The sequence below is a fragment of the Falco cherrug genome, chromosome 1 (genome assembly GCF_023634085.1).
Source record: "Falco cherrug isolate bFalChe1 chromosome 1, bFalChe1.pri, whole genome shotgun sequence".
Taxonomy (NCBI): Eukaryota; Metazoa; Chordata; class Aves; order Falconiformes; family Falconidae; genus Falco; species Falco cherrug.
The window spans coordinates 123,351,655-123,369,677 of NC_073697.1; the positions used below are offsets into that span (position 1 = coordinate 123,351,655).

The 18,023-nt window shown below is 38.7% G+C and overlaps 1 protein-coding gene across 13 annotated transcripts; it reads left to right on the forward strand.

The window, feature by feature from the left end:
- Nucleotides 1–6: 6 nt before the first annotated feature.
- Nucleotides 7–16,338, forward strand: ZNF207 (zinc finger protein 207). Of its 13 annotated transcripts, XR_008735132.1 has the most exons (13): nucleotides 24–214; nucleotides 1,788–1,914; nucleotides 2,344–2,482; nucleotides 3,087–3,257; nucleotides 3,945–4,020; nucleotides 4,509–4,556; nucleotides 6,860–6,960; nucleotides 8,092–8,252; nucleotides 10,358–10,600; nucleotides 11,307–11,469; nucleotides 11,651–11,834; nucleotides 12,059–12,138; nucleotides 16,285–16,338. XR_008735132.1 is itself a non-coding variant. In XM_055726790.1 (12 exons), exons 1-11 carry the CDS (start codon nucleotides 174–176, stop codon nucleotides 11,809–11,811), a joined length of 1,431 nt encoding a protein of 476 aa, XP_055582765.1. In that variant the 5' UTR covers nucleotides 24–173; the 3' UTR covers nucleotides 11,812–11,834; nucleotides 12,059–12,403. The 13 variants fall into 13 exon arrangements, 12 of the variants coding, with proteins under 12 accessions (XP_055582786.1, XP_055582806.1, XP_055582784.1 ...); XM_055726790.1 differs by lacking the exon at nucleotides 16,285–16,338 and having other exon boundaries at nucleotides 12,059–12,403; XM_055726856.1 differs by lacking the exon at nucleotides 16,285–16,338 and adding an exon at nucleotides 9,082–9,174 and having other exon boundaries at nucleotides 3,090–3,257; nucleotides 6,860–6,930; nucleotides 11,651–12,403.
- Nucleotides 16,339–18,023: the final 1,685 nt, after the last annotated feature.

Consider the following 18,023-nt stretch of genomic DNA (forward strand, 5'->3'; position numbering starts at 1 on the left):
CCGCCGAGCCGCGGTGCAGGCTGGGAGCTCGGAGGCGGTGGCGCCAGGCGGGACCGTGGCGGCCATTTTATGTCTGCTCGCTCCCTTCTCTGAGGAGGCTGCTGTGGGCGTTGCGGCTCGCGGGGGAAGAGCTCGGCTGTCTCCTTTCTGTGTGAGTTGGGGGCGCCGCTGCCATGGGCCGTAAGAAGAAGAAGCAGCTGAAGCCTTGGTGCTGGTATCCTTCTCTGTGGGATGAGGCGGGTGTGGGGCGTTGAGTGGGGGAGGGGAGCGGCCTGGCTCGGTCGCGTCTCGGTTCCGTTCTATCCCGTTCTCCCCTGGGCTGCTCGCTCTCCTGGGACGGGGCTCATTCCTCCTCTCCACGTCCGTCACGATTTGGCTCCGTGCTTGGTGTTGTCCCATTTCTGTGCTCTTCAGCGCGGGGATGGGGCCTGGTCCGTGCCCTTCCTCTGCCCCGCCCCCCCTCCCCCTCGCGCGGCCTAGTCCGTCCGTTTCCGCCTCTCTCACTTGAGGCCTCGGCCTCGTCCGATCCGTGAAGCCGGAGCAGGCCGCAGCTTCCCGGCCGGCTGGCTCTGGCGCTCCGGTGGCGGATTGTCGGGATCGTGGACAAAATGGAGAACACTCTTTAGCCCCCGGGGGGAAGGATGTTAGCGGAATACAATAATAGTTTTTCAAGAAGTATTGGGGCGGGTGTAGTTAAGACACTTTTTTTAAAACTTTTTTTTTTTTCTTGGCTGGGGGCGGCTTTCAAATTGCAATTGTTGCATCAAAGTAGTTATAATTTCTCAGATATCTCAGTATCTTCGATCACTCCTTTAGAATCTGCTTTGTGTTGGGGGGTGATTACAGTTTTATCTTTTCGAGTGCTAAAATGTTTTTGCCCGGTCTGAAATTGTTTAATAAAGGAATTTATAAGTTGCTCTGAGATCTTTTACCGTTTCGTGTTGGAAGGCATCTGTCCTACTACCCATATTAGTTTCAGTTACTTTAGTGTGAGGGATGCAAGACACACATTGTATTAAAAAGGAACCGCTAATAAATAACAAATGTCTATTTGTCTCACTTAGGAGGATATGTGTGGAGTGTTTGCTGAAATATTAATGCCGACCTGCCAGAAAGGAAATCGCAGTTTGTCTCTTCTGTCACATAGATGTCCAGAAAGTTCTTTGCTTATAATCTGTTTAGAAATAAAAAAATCTTTAACGACAGCAGTAAATTATGCAGTGTCATAAGAGTTGGTAGCTGGATAAGTGAAAAAAGAAAGGAATTTTTATTTTAAACTTTTTTTATGTTTTATAAATGTTAGTTACTCATACTTGTTATTAAATAGGCACTTATAAGTATTTAGCATCACTTACCTTTTATGGATTTCAAGTCTTATTTCTCCTTCAGTGCTTTAGCAACTTTATTTTAATCTATATGTATGCCGAGAAGGTATGAGTCCACTTGAAAAAAAACTAGGACTTGAAAAGCATGTGTCAAAGGATATGGGATCGAATGGTGATTCTGATTGCCTGCACACATCTTACCAGTTTGATATCTATGCAGAGGGAAATGCTGGATGCTGGGGGGGGGGGGGTTTGGTTTCAGACTTCCGTGAAATATTTGTCATGCTTAGGATGCTCAGAGGTGCTCCCTATACTTTTGGTTTTTGTTTTGTGTGGTGGGTTTTTTGGTTGGGTTTTTTTTTTTTTTTTTTTGCTTTAGGACAAATCAGTGATGCAAATTAGCTTAGTGTTATATAGAAGGTCACTTTCAAGTTTCTATATTTCCTTAACAGTCTTCAATAGGTATTGTAACAGGGATTTTGATGATGAAAAAATCCTTATACAGCATCAAAAAGCAAAGCACTTTAAATGCCATATATGTCATAAGAAACTGTATACAGGACCTGGTTTAGCTATACATTGCATGCAGGTAAGAGGTTTTAGGCTTATATAAGCTTTTCTTGACAGTTTCTAGAATTGGAATTAATAGTAAAGGTGGGGGGTTGGGGGCATTCCAGAGTCTTAAAAACTGATGAGAAAAACACACAAGTGGCCTGTTTCCAAATCAGGAGTCCTGCTGTGTCAGCAGTCATACAGAGAGTATGCAGTAGAGATCTCTGCTATCATTTTTGGGGTGTGGGAGGAGTGAAGGAATTGTATTGTCCTGGTGTTCAGGAGATAAGTTTATATAAAGTTTTAGAAGTTAATCTTAGTGATTGGGAAGCACATACCAGGAAAATACTTGGTCAGAGAGATTCTTCCCATTAAGGATATTCCTTTTCTATCGTGAACTGGCTGAAGAACACATAGAATCTTAACATGAATTGTGGTTAGAAAGACTTTTTCTTTTCCACTTTAGGTACATAAAGAAACAATAGATGCTGTTCCAAATGCTATTCCTGGAAGAACGGATATTGAACTGGAAATCTATGGCATGGAGGGCATTCCAGAAAAAGATATGGAGGAACGAAGGAGGTTACTTGAACAAAAAACTCAGGGTAAAGTGTAATCTAGCTAGTTATTTCCCTAGTCTGCTTCGTACTAATGCTAAGCTGTGTGGTAGAGGCCTCACTTCTGAGCGGGGTAAGGGTTGGGTTTAATGCATTCTGACTGCAGCTCTAGACATTTGCCAGTCACGTAGGTTGAGAGAGATTTTTCTTTTCCTGTTCAAAAGTAGCTGCATGCCAGTGCAGCTATAATAATTATCTAATGATTGTTGTGATCATGTTCTTATTTTTGAGGGTAAGGTGAGGAAAGGCCTGGGGTGATAGAAGCCTTGATGACACCCAAATACTTGATTTCTTTGCTCTTAAAGTATACCTTTGTTTGAATTGTTTTGGTTTATTCTGGACAGCATGACGCTGCCATATGAACGAAGACCCCCATGTATGTTGAGGGTTATTACAGTGTGTCACTTTCTTTGCCTTTGTTATTTGTATGTATAGGTAGGCTCACATAGTTTTTCATCTTTGTAATTCTATGAATTGTTGAACACGCAGAGAAGATTTGAATTTTATGTTTTTCATTCCAACTAGAATACACCAGACAAAACTAATTTCATAGAATATAATTTGCCTTCAGTCTGACCATTGTACTCTTTAGCAGAGAGCCAGAAAAAGAAACAACAGGATGATTCGGATGAATATGAAGATGATGAATCTGCAGCTTCAACTTCATTTCAACCCCAGCAAGTTCAGCCACAGCAGGGGTATGTTCCCCCAATGGCACAACCAGGTTTGCCTCCTGTGCCAGGTGCACCAGGGATGCCTCCAGGTGAGATGGTGTTTCAATGCTAAAAAGCTGAATAGAAACTCAATTTGCTGCTTATATACTGGAGAATTAATCTGGCCTTTCTAACGCTGGGTGGTAGAGGTCACAGAATAGTTTTGTGAGGTGCACTTAAGCAGTTTCTTCTTTTTCTTGCCCCTTCTGTGTGTGTGCATGTCTTCCTTTGTGAAGTAGATGAAGACACCTAATACTTGCACCTAGATTGAAGGAATATGGTGGTAAGACAGATTTGTACTTTAAACATAAGTCTACCAGTGATACTTGGTGGTGGTATTTTGTAGCGAGATTCTGGAAACAGCAGAAAGCCTGGCATATATCTATCTAGAGACTGCTGACACCGAACAGGCAGTTTATACACAGGCAACAAATATATCGAGGAGAGAATTTTGATCAATGACAGTGAGCGAAAACTGGTCTCGTTTTGTGTAATGATAAGGCATGTTCTTTGGAGACTACTGAGAAAACTTACACAGTCTCGCAGGGCTGATACAATGAATCTTAAGTCAGATTTGCAGATGATCTTTTATATTGCATTGTTTGTAAGCAGTGTTATTTCAAAAATCAATCTTTTGGAGCTCCTGCAAAGCATTTTTTCCAGTCTAAATTTATTAGATGACATTTGTTAGCAACTGTGTGTTGTCAGAGTTGTTTAAAATTTATTTTTCTTTTAAGGTATACCACCATTAATGGCAGGTGTTCCACCTATGATGCCTGGAATGCCTCCAGTTATGCCTGGAATGCCACCTGGGTGAGTAGCAAGAAAGACTTAATATTACATGTTCGTACTGTGCATTTTAAACTGTAACAGAAAAAGTAAGGCTAATTAGGAAAATGTACATAGGAACCTGTGAACCCTGTAACCTTAATATAAAGGCTCACCAAAGAACTGGATGGCTGTAAACCAACATTAAAAATATGACCAAACTCTGAGTTTATGTATAAAGTATGCTGCCTTTCTCCTAACTTTACTGAGTAGTAGTATAATAATTTAAAGTTTTGTTGTGTTGGTTTAGAGCCTCCTGTGAACCCTGTTTCTTTGTATGTTGCACGTATGTTGTGCACCTGGTTATCAGTCATCAGCCTAACAGGAAAAGATACTGGATAGTTTAAATTCTGGTATTTTGGGCAAAAGTAAGATGTTGGTTTTTATGTTTGTTTGGGGGTGACACCATACCCTATCACAATGTATTTGGAAAATCACAGTTAGATTTTTGATTTTGTCATAAATTTTCACAGATTACATCAACAGAGAAAATACATGCAGTCATTTTGTGGTGGAAACATGTAAGCATCTCATTAATGTAATTCTAGGTACATTCATTATGCCATTTTATGTCGTGTCTTTGATAAACTTGAAATTGTCTTACTGAAAACCTCTGAATATTGCCTAAGAATTTGGGGGAGATGTCTGGTTAGGTTTTGTTATTATAATTATACACATTATATTATTATAATATAATTATACACATTATATTATAATATCTGAAGTTTTTATGCTTTAGCTAAATGAATATTACAAAGCTATATAATAGGAGAAATGCATTCTACAAAATATTAACCAAATAGACCCTTAGGCACTTACAGCCTCTCTTGAAGCAGAGTACAGCTCCATGTGCTTGAACCTTTACACTGCAGGACATACTGCAGGAACTTTGTTTCTAAGTTCTGAAGTTCACTCTTAAAGGTTGCTCTCTTTGGTGACACAAATACTGTTCTAATAGTCTTTGAATTTAAAAATCATGTTGTAGTTGAACATCATGTGGATGCTCGTCATGACTGGTTTTCCTGGGTGGAAACTGAGCTGAGTTTTAGCAGGCTTGCTGGTGCTTAGTCTTTCTTAAACTCTGTTAGCTTGAGGTGAATGTAATACCATCTAGTAAAAGACACAGACTAATTTGCAAAAAATTCACTGCGCTTCCATTTGCGGGGAGGAGGTGGTGTGTGTTGCATTATGATAGTTTAATCTAAAGTTTTGCTTACTTAACGTGATGATCTTTTACAAAAAATAAGTAAAGAAGAATTAGGACCTAGGGACCTAGGAAGCAACTTTAGGTTTTAGTGTGGCACTAGTTCTAGTACTATCCCTGCAGTTTCTCTGAAAGTCATCTTTCTGGGAGCAGCAGGCAGCAAGCATCCAGCACTTTTTTTTTCTTTTTTTTTCTCCCCCCCCCCCCCCCCCCAACTGATGGTTGTCAGAATGGGTGGCAAGACTGACTTTGCCTTCTCCAACCATTAACCCAGAAAAGGGTTGATGGTACAGTGTTCCCAGTCATTACTGCTGCTGCTTTGGTTTTCTTTTGTAGCAGTGGTAGACAAGTTGAGAATAAAAGTAAGACTGGGTAGCCGTTTGCTTTGCAGAATGAATGCCTGCCTGCTCATGATGAGTTCTTTCGATTTTTGAAACAGGAATGGTGAAGGTATCTTGACTTTGTCATACAAATAGAAACTACTTCTTAGTGGGGGTTTGGTGTGCATTTGGCGGCTACATATCTGCTTATTTTGCTAACTAAAGTAATAAGCATTCCTTTATTTTGTTTCCCTGATCTGGCTTTGAGTGTCTGGAAAATTTAAGCAAACTTGGTTTGTTCCCTGTGGAGGAATCATACCTATTCATCTATAGCTTCCCAATTTAGAAGTATTTAGTATTGTAGACAGCTTAATTTTTATGGAGTTGCAGCCCTGTGCGGGAGGAATTTGCTTATATTAAGGGTTGTATGTATGGTTTAGGTGGGGGAACATGTATTCATTTGTAGTATGGTTTAGTAGATAAGGATAAGAGGAGTTGTTTAGATGCCACCTTTCTGTGAGGAAATACAGAGCAATTTTTTTCTCCAAGAATCGGCAGCAAGGGAAAAAAAACCCCAACAACTTGTTTTTAATATAAAGGAAAAACATGCCATAATGAGGATTTGTCATTAAAAAAAATAATTAAAATCCCACTTTTCTATCCTTAGTGTAGGGAATATTTACTGTAATTAAAACTCCAGAGGCTTTCTTATGCTGTGGTCTCTGCTTTTATCAGTATTTTCTGGATATTTTTATAGATTTGGGTTGTCTGCCATTGACTGGAGGAAGGAGAATATGTTAAAATAGCAGGAGGGTGCTATAACCAGTAGTGGACTTGTGGTGTCAGAAAGGAGTAACAGCAGATGTACAGTGTTTTAATGTGATTGGAGTTAGCTGTTTTTCCTCCTTTCAAATTTTCTGAGAGTATACTGAAATCGGATTCTTGTAACTGCTGAAACTAGTAGCCTGAAGTAGATTTCAAGGGAGACACCAGTTTTGGACCTCTGATAATAGTGGAAGTGAAAGCTTTAGGAATTAAAGTTCAAATGAAAAGTGTTTGGAGAGGGGTATTCTTGGTTTTGGTGGGTTTGGGGTGGTTTTTTTGGCTTTTTTAGTAGTTGGTTTTTTTTTTCCCTTGTTGTGCAAAAACATTTCCAACTGAGGAGTCAGCTGGTTTTCAGTTGCCTCTGGAGGTTCTTGAAATTCTTTACTGTAATTTTTTTATCTAATACAGGTATGTGCCAATTGTCTTAATGGTTTATCATGAGTGTTCATACCAGTGCTCATTTTCTGTTTCATAGGATGATGCCAATGGGTGGAATGATGCCTCCTGGGCCAGGAATACCACCTCTTATGCCTGGTATGCCACCAGGTAGGTCAGGGTTGTCGAACTCGTACTATGGTGAGAGCTAATTTTTTTTTTTTATTATTTATTTACTTATTTATTTATTTGCACTTATATTTAGGATTTATATAAAGAATATACAGACTTATGCACCACCTTGGTGTGGATTGATTGCCACAGAAGCCACTCTTTTGTGCGTAGGTGAAGGGCTTGATTTATGGCTTTTGATTATTAAGAATTATCTGTGTTTGGTACCATTGTGAAGGTAAAAGCCAGAATGTAGTTAACTCTTCCTGTTGCACTTTCTCTGGCTTTTGTATTGCCAAGTCTCTCTTAATCCCTTTTTTTGATGTCTGTGGCTGCAGCTGAAAAATTGTAGTGATTGAAAATGTAGGAAATGAGAAAAAATGTTGGTGGTATACCCAAGTAAACCTGCTGTGTGAAGAAACGAACTGAAATGTTGGTGTCTTAACCATGGCTAGAAGAGATGTTTATTGATTAAGCAGCATTAAGTTTTGAGGGTGTTCCACCTGAGCAGCAGCTGTGCTGTGACAGCTTGAGGTTAGCAGGTTTCCCTGTATTTCTTACTGGAGGAGGAGGCAAGCCAGTAGGACAGTTACAGCCTAGTTATCCTGCACAGTAATATGATGGGAACTCACGCAAGCTGTTAACTTCCCATCTCTGAACCTCTCCTAGAGCCTCACGTGTAAGAAGTGCATGTATTGTGGTGATAGGCTACAAAAAGTAGCCCTGTGTTACTGTTGCACTGTGCTAAAGACCCACAGCAAAGCTAATTTGTGTTACTATGGTCAAAGTTCTGGTACGGTTCGTGATGGCTGCATCTTATAAGTCTTATCCATGCACTTGGAAGCATAGGCACAGTGTGTTGGAAACAGTTACTGTGTTAATTGTGTTGATTTACTGAGAGTATAAACTTCCATCATTGAAGCTGTACTATAAAATACAACTTAATTCAGTATTGCTCTGAAGTGTTTGAGGTTATTGCCTATGCATGGACATTTATTGGTGACTGCTGGTGATACCCTTTGTCACGTTTTATTTTCCTGTTGCCTTAAAAATCCATCTTCCTTTGGGGAGACACTGTTTTAAGAAACACTGTGAACAGAATCCTCTAAAGGAATACTCTTCCTTCAGCCTGATTTTTAACCAGATCTTTGTGGTTTGTAGGTATGCCACCGCCTGTTGGTCCTCGTCCTGGGATGCCTCCAATGACACAAGCACAGCCTGTTACAGCACCAGGCATTCTTAACAGGCCTCCAGCTCCTGCTGCATCAGCACCTACCCCCCAGCCTCCAGTTACTAAACCACTCTTCCCAAGTGCGGGGCAGGTAAGGTATCTCATAACCTGGAAGCTATTGTTATATTCTTCAAATTGCCCCTGTGTCAACAGTGTCTATTCTTTATTATCAAGGAGGCCCAAGAAATGACGGGTTAAGTTTCTTACTTGTGTTGATTCTAAGTTTAATTCAGTGTAGTGCTTGAATTAATTTTGAAAGGTTGTTTTGTTTGTCTTACAACAGCAATGAAACCAGACAGAAGTTCTGTAACCATGGGGGGAAGAAAGGAGTAGGCAAAACTTTGCTTAATCCCTTTAGTTTGTCATTTATTAAGGGTGCTTTGGGTGGGTGAAGGGATCTGTTAGCTACAGGACTCTGATTGCCTAGAACATCACTGGAAATTTCCAAAGTGTAGATCTTGATGTGACTTGTTCTCTCCTGTTCTTTTCATAATATTTTTACTGATAGATGATCAGTAATTTCTACTGATAGATGGACTAACTTAATTTATTCTGTAGTCCTGTTAAACGTTTCCTGAATTAGGAGTTTTTTTGCTTTAAATAACGTTCAGGAGTAAGTTAGGGTAGTAAAAATTCTAAGTGTTTTGGGGAGGGAAGTGGGGAATGGATAGTGGCTTGTGACCTCTACCTTTTGATTTCTCTTGTGTATAAGCTGTGAAGTTTTTACTTACTTTCAAGTATGTTGCAGAAAACTTCGTAGTGTACTATTTGCATTTTGGACTTCTGCAGGGAAGGTAGTTGTTTACAAAACCATAGTCCTTTCATAAGAAAGGACTTGAGCATAAGAAATCCTTTCATCTGGATACTTTCCACCCATTTGTTTGGAGACTTTTCACTGTTTCCTTTCTTTTATGCTACAGATGGGGACACCTGTCACAAGCTCAAGTACAGCTTCCTCCAATTCAGAAAGTCTGTCAGCATCTTCTAACGCTCTGTTTCCTAGCACAGCACAAGTACGCAGGAAGTCACAGTTAAAACAAATTGCTTTGCAACTTAACCCTTTGGACCGTTCTGTAAAAGCTAAAATTGACTAAACATCTTCAGATAATTTCTGTTATATTCCTGATTATGTTTAGCTGGGAAAACTGCAGAGTCCTTGATTGTGAGTTGCATCTTACTAGAAATAAGCATGTCAAAGTGCCCAATTTTCTTAGTGTAAAAGAATGAAATGTTACATCCTGGTTCTAAAGGGTTAAAAAAGCATGAAAGCAGTTAAATGCATTTTAGTGGGCAGTGGTTAGCTTGATGCATGGTGAAGGCTTTTTAGTTTGTTGTTTAATATGGTACATCATAACGTAGGGAATTTTGTAATGTGCGTTGTGTGCAAAAAATTGAAATACCTTGTTTTAATTGGAAAGTTCAGGTAATTGTAAATGTGCAGTGACTAGAAACAAGCATTCTCTCATAATTAAAGCTTGCTTTGGAGATCGCTGCATCTTCAGAGAAAGCTTGGTGAAGCAAACTTTTCTCGTCTTAACAGTTTTAATCTAAGAAAGCAGGAAAGATGAGATGCTGGAATCTAGTGAACCTCATCTGCCTTCAGCTGATCATTTACAGGCGAGGCTAAAGATTTATAGAGACAATAGTACTCTGAAAATATTGCGGTGTTTTCATAGAGAGAACACTTAAAACAAAAACCCAGACCCAACAGAGGTTTCTTAAATATTGAATGAAAACATTTCTTAAATACCTAATTATAATGAATACTAACATTTTGAGCTGTACTTTAAACTAATGGTTGCTGAAGTATGCTAATAATTTAGTGAGGTCCAATGAATTTATACTAATAGGCTCTTAAAGAAACCCAGTGATTCAGGAAAGATTTAGACACTTACCAGTGTTTGAGATTAAAAATTTTGATAGGGGGGGGGTTTTGTTGTTGTTCCTTTTTTCTAGTTGTGCCTTTTGACCTGCAAATTGTAGACTTTCCAATTTGTGTGTGTGTGTATGTGTATATACTGGGGTTTATTTTGTCTTGTTTTCAGTTGCTGTAGTATGCAATAAGGCTGAAGTTTACTTTTGTCAAGCTTGTTATAATTGCGTATCTCACTGGAAGCTTTCAGAGGTCTAACAGACATCATTTAAGTTTTCTTACGCTTTGAGAAATAAATATTGATCTATCTCTGTGTTTCACAGGCTGCAGCAGCTGTTCCAGGTCCAGTTGGTACTGATTTCAAACCTTTGAATTCTACACCTGCAACAACAACAGAACCCCCAAAACCTACATTCCCTGCTTACACGCAGTCTACAGCCTCAACCACTAGCACGACAAACAGTACTGCTGCTAAACCAGCTACATCTATAACAAGTAAGCCTGCTACCCTCACAACCACCAGCGCAACCAGTAAGTTGATCCATCCAGATGAGGATATATCACTGGTAAGTTAAAATATTTTCATTGTCTTCCTGAAAAATGCAGTTTATGCTGATAGGGCTGATTAAATAGAACTTCTATGCTCTGCGTTATGTGTATCTTAATAACAGTGAAAGTGCAAATTGTGGAGAGTTCATGTAACAGAACCACACATCAAGAAAACTTCTCCAGTTGCAAAGCGATGGCTGGCAGGTTGCAGTGATCTTGCTGCAGATCTAAGCCTTATTTCTGTTGGTGACAGGAAATTACTTAAAATATAATTTGGACTTCTGTTCAGTGTGTGAGTTAAGCTTGGAAGTTAAATAGATGTAGGTAATGAGTGTAGGACAGAAGGCTTAAGTTTGAAGTGGTTTTGGTGCTTTTACAGCAGTCAGAAGTACGTATTTATGGATAAAACAAATGAACCTTAACTTCAGGTATCTTTAGATTTGTATTTTGGCTTTGCTGTTTCAGCTTGTTAAGGAGGAAAAAAAAGGCTTTCCTCAGCGGAGGGAGGAAATGCATGCAGAATGATAAATTGGCCAGTGTTAAACAGTTACTTTGAAGGAAGGGGGGGGAAAATGCAAACGGGACTGTGTATTGTTACTAGTAGCAGTCTTTGAACTTGTAAGGAAGTTGAAATAGCTAATACCTGTGATCTACTTTGTTACACTTTCATTTACTTTGCTTTTAGTCTTGCAATGTGTTATGGTGGTCTGTTCCTGGTTTTAGGAAGAGAGAAGGGCACAGTTGCCTAAATATCAGCGCAATCTTCCTCGGCCGGGACAGGCTTCCTTGGGTAATCCACCAGTTGGACCAATTGGAGGTATGATGCCACCACAGCCAGGAATTCCTCCACAACAACAAGGAATGAGACCTCCCATGCCACCTCATGGTAATCATGTTTCCCAGCTTTCTTTTCTTGAAAAGACTTGTTTTGGCTATAAACTTTTTTTAAAACCCAGTGGCATGTACTGGCAGGGGCTTGAAGCTTTTCACAAAATGAAACTTCTGCCCATTATTAAAAAAAAAATAAAAAAAAAATCTTCTTTGCATCTTAAATGTTCTGTTTATAGGTCAGTATGGTGCTCATCACCAGGGCATGCCAGGATACCTTCCTGGAGCGATGCCCCCATACGGTCAGGGACCTCCGATGGTGCCCCCTTACCAAAGTGGACCTCCTCGACCTCCAATGGGCATGAGACCTCCTGTAATGTCGCAAGGTGGCCGCTACTGATGCTACTACACACGCTCTAATAGGTTTGGAGATTAAACCTTTTCTCATCTTGTGCTGTTAATATAGCCGAGCTTCCGTCAATTAAGGCTTCATTGTGACTTTAAAAAAAAAAATAAGTATCTTCCCACATGCAAGGAGCTATTGGACATTCTTATTTTACACGGGAAAAATTATTTGGAATAATAACAGGAACTTTTCCTGATGTTGCAATTTATACTGTATGGCTTCTTTTTCATGTTTCATCTAGGTTTTTAGAAGTGAAGTATAGTAAATATGGTTCGTTAAATTGTGAAGGCGCTGGAATTACATGAACATACCACCTTAAAGGCAAGTTCTGTAACATTATGTTGCTATTTGTGAAATGATGCCTTCACAGCACTTCAAGTGCTGTTGGACTTCATGTCCCCAACATAGGTTGGTGAGGGCTGTAACTGTTCCCAACTACTTGTACATTTAAGTCTGAACTTGTAACAATATTTAATGTATTTAGAGTTCTTCCTGTTTCAGGGTTTAAGTAAACTGACCCACTAAGGTCGTGTGACTTTTCTGTACTGTTATAAACTTCATTGTAATAAAAGAAGAGAAAAATTTATATGCCTTTTCATTCATGACCAGCTGTGGACAACTGCCTGAAAGGTTTGTACAGATGCATGCCATGGTAGCTGTTGGTGTAATGAACACAGTTATTGGTGCTGTTTTGATAAAATCTGAACTACTTATTCTAAAATTAAGTGACTCCTTAGCTGCACATCTGAGTAGACAAAGACCTGTACACTTATTAACTGACTCCTCAAAAATGAGGCTGCAGGAGGCACATCCTAACTCTTGGTTGTAACTTTTCTTAATGCATAGGTTTCTTTATTTGTGCTTTCTTGTCCTCAATAAATTTGAAACGGATTTCTAGTCTGGCACTTGAAGGATGTAAAAGTGATTGCTCTAGGGTACATCCTAGTGCCAGATGTGTCCTGTTAGTTCACTCTTTTGACTGACTCTTTTTAATGTGCAAATGCATATGAATTTCAGGAGCCTTTTAGATGAAGATTTCTAGAAGCTTAGGTGCATGTCACATGGGTGAGTGACTTCCAGTTGATGTTGTATTGAAGTTGACCTGCAAAAGAGAAAAAGTAGCTTGACCTTCTCAGTGTATAAAAGAGACAGGCAGAGGGCAAGAGTAGTATGTTATATGCTTTCTTTTACTTTAAATATTGGGAATTTCAGATCTCGGCAGAGTCTAAAAGATGAGCCATCTGATTTTTTTTTGTGCTATGATCTGGCTGTTGGCTGAGTTTCTTGAGCCATTTAATGACAGTGTCTAGAGTAAGAGACCTTTTTAATCAGTTCTCCTAATTACAGTTATCAGAGAGGTCTTCCCCTTAGGAATTAGTCGCTTAATAAGTGTAGAGGGATAAATTACTGTCAAGGTTATAATTCTCTGAATGTTTAACAATGCTGTGTTAGGGTGCTACATTTCTGATGAGAATGAAAATGTAGAGGGAAGCTTTTTGGAGAGAAGTGAGAGCTTCCCTGGTCTCTTCACAACGGGGGAAAAAAGGAGTTGTTAATTTTTCATTTGCAGGTCAACTTTAAATACATGTTCCAGCCTCAAGCCTTATCTGTGCAATTTAATTTCTGGGGATATCTCTTCTTTTAGGATAATTAGAAAGATTATCAGTATTTTTGTGTCAGTTTGTTCCATAGATGTTTTTGTAGTTGGTGGAGTTTCTTCACTTAATTATAGTACTGAGCATTATGGCTCTTTTTCTTGAAAGTCCTGGGGTTTTTTTAGCCACGCTTAAGTACTTCATGTGGCTTTATTCTGTACTGTCTCTTAATAGCCCAGAAATACAGTACAGCTAAAATAATGTGGTGTCTCTCAGCTTCAAACCTGGGGTCATGGAATAGCTCATAAAAGCATCCAGTACAGGCTGATTACAGCTGAATGGCCTTAGTTTACACATTAAGGATTGTCAGGCACTTGTTCTGAAGTGTTGAGCAGTTTTAAGACCATAACTCCAAGCCTCTGTTGAGAAGCAGTTCTCTCTGATCACTGGTATCTGCTGATCACCTGTCAGATGTGCAGTATTTGGCTTGCAAATGTGCTGAATGGGCCTTAATGTCAGATCTTCTGTTAGCTCTTCATCTTGCTTTATACATAAATCTAACAGATAAAACTGTTTTGCTAAGGCAATGCTTTTATACTCTGGTTTTCTTCTGTTTATCTAATAAGGATGATAACAAAACACTGGAGAGATGTTTACAGTGTCTTAGATTCATGCTTTTTGTAATACTACACATAAAATTCATATATTATAAATTGATCTTAACTTCTGCTTTTAAAACTACAGAACTTCTTGCTTTTTCTGAAGATCATATTGCTGCTGTAAGGATGCTTTGCCCTTCTGCCCCTAGTAAAGTAAATACCTTCTTCCTTTGGTGTCTTTCTGTAACTTTCTGTATGTTGTTTTCAGACCCCTACTTTTCCTGGGATAAATACTTGAAAACCTTACTGCATGCACTGTTAACTCAGCATACTCTGCAAGTTGTATTAATTAAGAGTTTCCCTCTTTTAAATAGTGAATGTCTCATTGTTCCAATAGTAGTACCATTTTGTAGCTAATACTACATAGTTTGGATGCATTTTAAGATGGCACTTCCCTTAGTCGTGTTTTGATAATCTCTCAACTAAGTACTGCCACTTATTAGTTATATGGTATTTTAATAATCTTCAACAAGCAGGTAAACAACTTTTCCATGATTTTTCATGTGGATACTTACTTTCCTGCTTCTGTCATTTCTGTGCTGTAAGAGCTGTGACGTGGCTAGCTTTAGTTACTCTTGTGTCTCTTGTGTGTACTCTTCTGTGACCAGGCGGGTATTTCAGTGCGTATGTTTCTGTTGGTCCCTGCCTTCATTTCTGTGGATACTGCTTCTTAATGTTCAGAGAGTTGGATTTATGGTGCATTTTTCCAAAAAGAGGAAAACTACTTTGAATGTAGTAATTGCTTGTATAAAGGCAAAGGCTTCATTTACAGTACAAAGTTCAATCAACATAGTTGTGCCAGCAAAATCCCTAATTAACGCAGCTTGCAGACAGCTTTGTGCTTTGGTTAATCTCTCCCAAGATTCTGCAAGAGATTGCAGAAAAACATCGATATATATTTGTTGCAGGACTCTAGTGATACAATTACGTAGGCAGAAGCTTTATTTTTCAGTTGTTGCCTAAATTTGCCATGGCAGATCTTACAATAAAATTAAAACTTGCAGGTGGGTTTTGATCAGTCTTTAAATTGGAATGTAATGCAGATGTTGAATACAAAAAAACAGGCTGCAAAAAAAATGTTGAGGCACAGGTGGGAAAATATGTTTAGCAAAATATTTGGAATTTATGGCATCTAGGACTTGTTTAAAAGGTTCTAAATTATTTTATGCTTTGTCTCAATAATAATTATCAGAGGGTGATTTTTAGAGCAAAAGGGATGAGACTGGCATGAAAGAACCTTGGAAAAGCCTGGGCTGGTTCTTCGGAAGTCTTGATGTGACTGTTTCGTACTGCCTTTAGAACATCTTTCTGCCTTTGACAAAGGTTGCTTTAAATAAACCAGCTAAATTTTCAAGATTTTATGTGGACTAAAAATTTCTTCTGGAACTTTTGGATTATTTTTTTCCTTCTGCAGATGAGATTCTCAGGTGCTAATAAATTTGAGGCTGGGATGTATATGTAATAATTTCAGTGGTTAACTATTCCTCGCTCTGTGCATGCATGGGAAAATATAACAAGCTTCTAGAAACACATTCAGCTGCATCTGCCTTCTATGGTTTCTGCAATTATTTTAGCATATGGAGCTCTTGAACAGTACTTATATAGAATCTTAACTTTCTTAAAGCTTGGATAAAATTGAATGGAATATATAACCTGCAGTTATTTTATAGGAATAAAAATTCTGCATACAAGATAAAAAATAAAAGTATCAAGGTTACTTCAGATTTATAAACAGCAAGAAGGGCATTATGACTCTCCAGCTAAATTGAGACTGATACATCAGTCCATGAGCTGGGGCTGCAATTTAAAATGGTAACTAATGGCACTTAAAAATAATAGTAAATGTCTTAATAATTGTACTGGTCTAGCTTCTACATAAATACTAAGGTGAGGGCCAACACTTTCAGTGGCTGGTGGAATCTTTAACTCTACTTTTTGTGAACTAGTACAGTAAATACTATCAGTTATGGGAAAAATGCCCCAAAGCAACTGACTTACGTTCCATTGATCAAGATACAAAGCAAAACAAACTGTCCAATTCAGAAATAGCTACCAGCTGTAAAAAGTTTTGTTTGGGCCTAATAGGATAGGTGCTATAGCAGTCATTTTCTTTTGTTTGCTTGATCACTGGAATTTTGTTAACTTTGAATGCATGTCTTTCACTTAATTGGGTCATGTTTTTTCTAAAATTTAAATTTTTCTTCTTCCTATAGCCCTGCCATAGGACAGGCTGAGGCAGAGTCTCAGTGTTGCCCTGTTCAGTCTGAGGCAAGTGGGATTTATTTTATTCATTCTGGGGGCTTTCACAGCTTTATGGCTGTTGGATATTTATGTCCCCAAACTTGCAGCAAGTTTGGTGAAGGCCCCTAAATTTATTTTAATTTAGGTTTTTTATTCTCTTTTGGTAGATGGGCTCTATATTAATATTTATCTTTTTATTGTTGTTGTGTTTTTAAGAGTCTTTAGGGGGAGGGAACATGTTTTAAGATGTTTGTGTACCTTTTCTCTTAACGGAACAAGTTTCCTTCAAGGCTGCTCAGGTAGTCCTTGGTCACAATGCCCCCTCCCCCTCTCCCTGCATTGCATTTGTGCTGTATTTGTTTTTGGTAATGTGACTTTGTGTAGTTTCTGAACTAGTGACATGTAAATATCAGTTACTAATGTTTCCTCTTCTGGGGAGGTGTATTGAAGTACTTAAAATATGTTGGCTTTAACTAGTAAAGTGACATTTATAGTCACAAAATTGTGTAGCCTAAACTATAGAGTAGTTTCCTGGGAGGAGGTTGAGAGATTATTACTGCTGCATATGTGAGCTGCACCACAACAAATATTAATGTAGAGCCCTATGAAGAAATAGAGATTCAAGTTGGTGAAGTAGAATAGAAGAATGAGAAACCACAGCTGCAGATCTTTTTGGTTTGTCAGGTTCAGGGAAAACTTTTTCATCAGTGACTCGAATACACCAAATGACAATATTTTGGCTGTTGCAACAATATTGAAAGTAATGGCACTTTTTTGAAACTTTGTGGAATTCTGTCACATGTTCAAAATTTGCTTAGGTATATGCTTATCTGAAGTTCCTTCTTTCACACAGTGACTAGAAAAAATTCCACCCTTTGTAAAGAGAAATGAACTGTAGCGTTGCTGCTCACTTTGTTGCAGATACATTGGCTTTGAATGCTTGAGGTTGCTTAAAGACACTGCAGCTTTCAGAAGAACAGGTTTTGTCCCAGGAGGTCTTGCAGCCTGTCAGCAGTGAAAGAGAAAATTAACAAATGTTGGGGGTTGGGGTTTATAGCTTTTTACAATTTTTGAGATCTTTTTAAGATTTGTGGGTTTTGATGAGCATAGACTCTGTTTCATTTCTTCAAGATTTTACTAAATAATGACTCCCATATGGTTTCCAGTAGCTTTAATTAAAGGATAGAGTTGTAATTCTGAAATTAGTCATGAGAGTGGATTTCACATTCCTGTTGTACTCTTCTTTGTTTGTACTCTGCCCTTTGCATTTTTCCCCTAAAAGCCCCCCCCCCCCCCCCAGATAGTCTAGTCTGACTGGAAAATTGACGTGTCCTATGTTAACTGTTTCAAAATGATTACTCAGCATGGTGTTGCTTTTCTAATTCTCATTGTGGTGCTGCCCATTATAACAGTGAAGATGAGAACAACACTTCAAGGTATACTACTGCAACCAATATTTACTGTTCCACATACTTAGCCTATAGGAGCGTTTGGCTTGGTTCTTGCTACCTTAGACATCCTAGAGAAATCGTGTAACCAAAAATGATATGCAGTATGGGTATGGCTTGTACTTCTTGCTTTAAGTATCTGAATCTCTTAGACTCAAAGTGAAAAATAGGCAAATTTTGACTGCCTGGTACTGAGCTTTGTTATCTGTTTCATTTAAGACCGATGCAGCACTAGGCAGTTTTTATCCAGCTACTAATACTCT

Excerpts from the sequence above, each read along its gene's own strand:
- ZNF207 (XM_055726856.1), top strand. The coding sequence starts at position 174 with ATGGGCCGTAAGAAGAAGAAGCAGCTGAAGCCTTGGTGCTG. Across the intron at positions 3,258-3,944 it reads TGCACCAGGGATGCCTCCAG|GTATACCACCATTAATGGCA; the intron begins GTGAGATGGTGT and ends TTTTCTTTTAAG. Across the intron at positions 4,557-6,859 it reads TCATTTTGTGGTGGAAACAT|GATGATGCCAATGGGTGGAA; the intron begins GTAAGCATCTCA and ends TCTGTTTCATAG.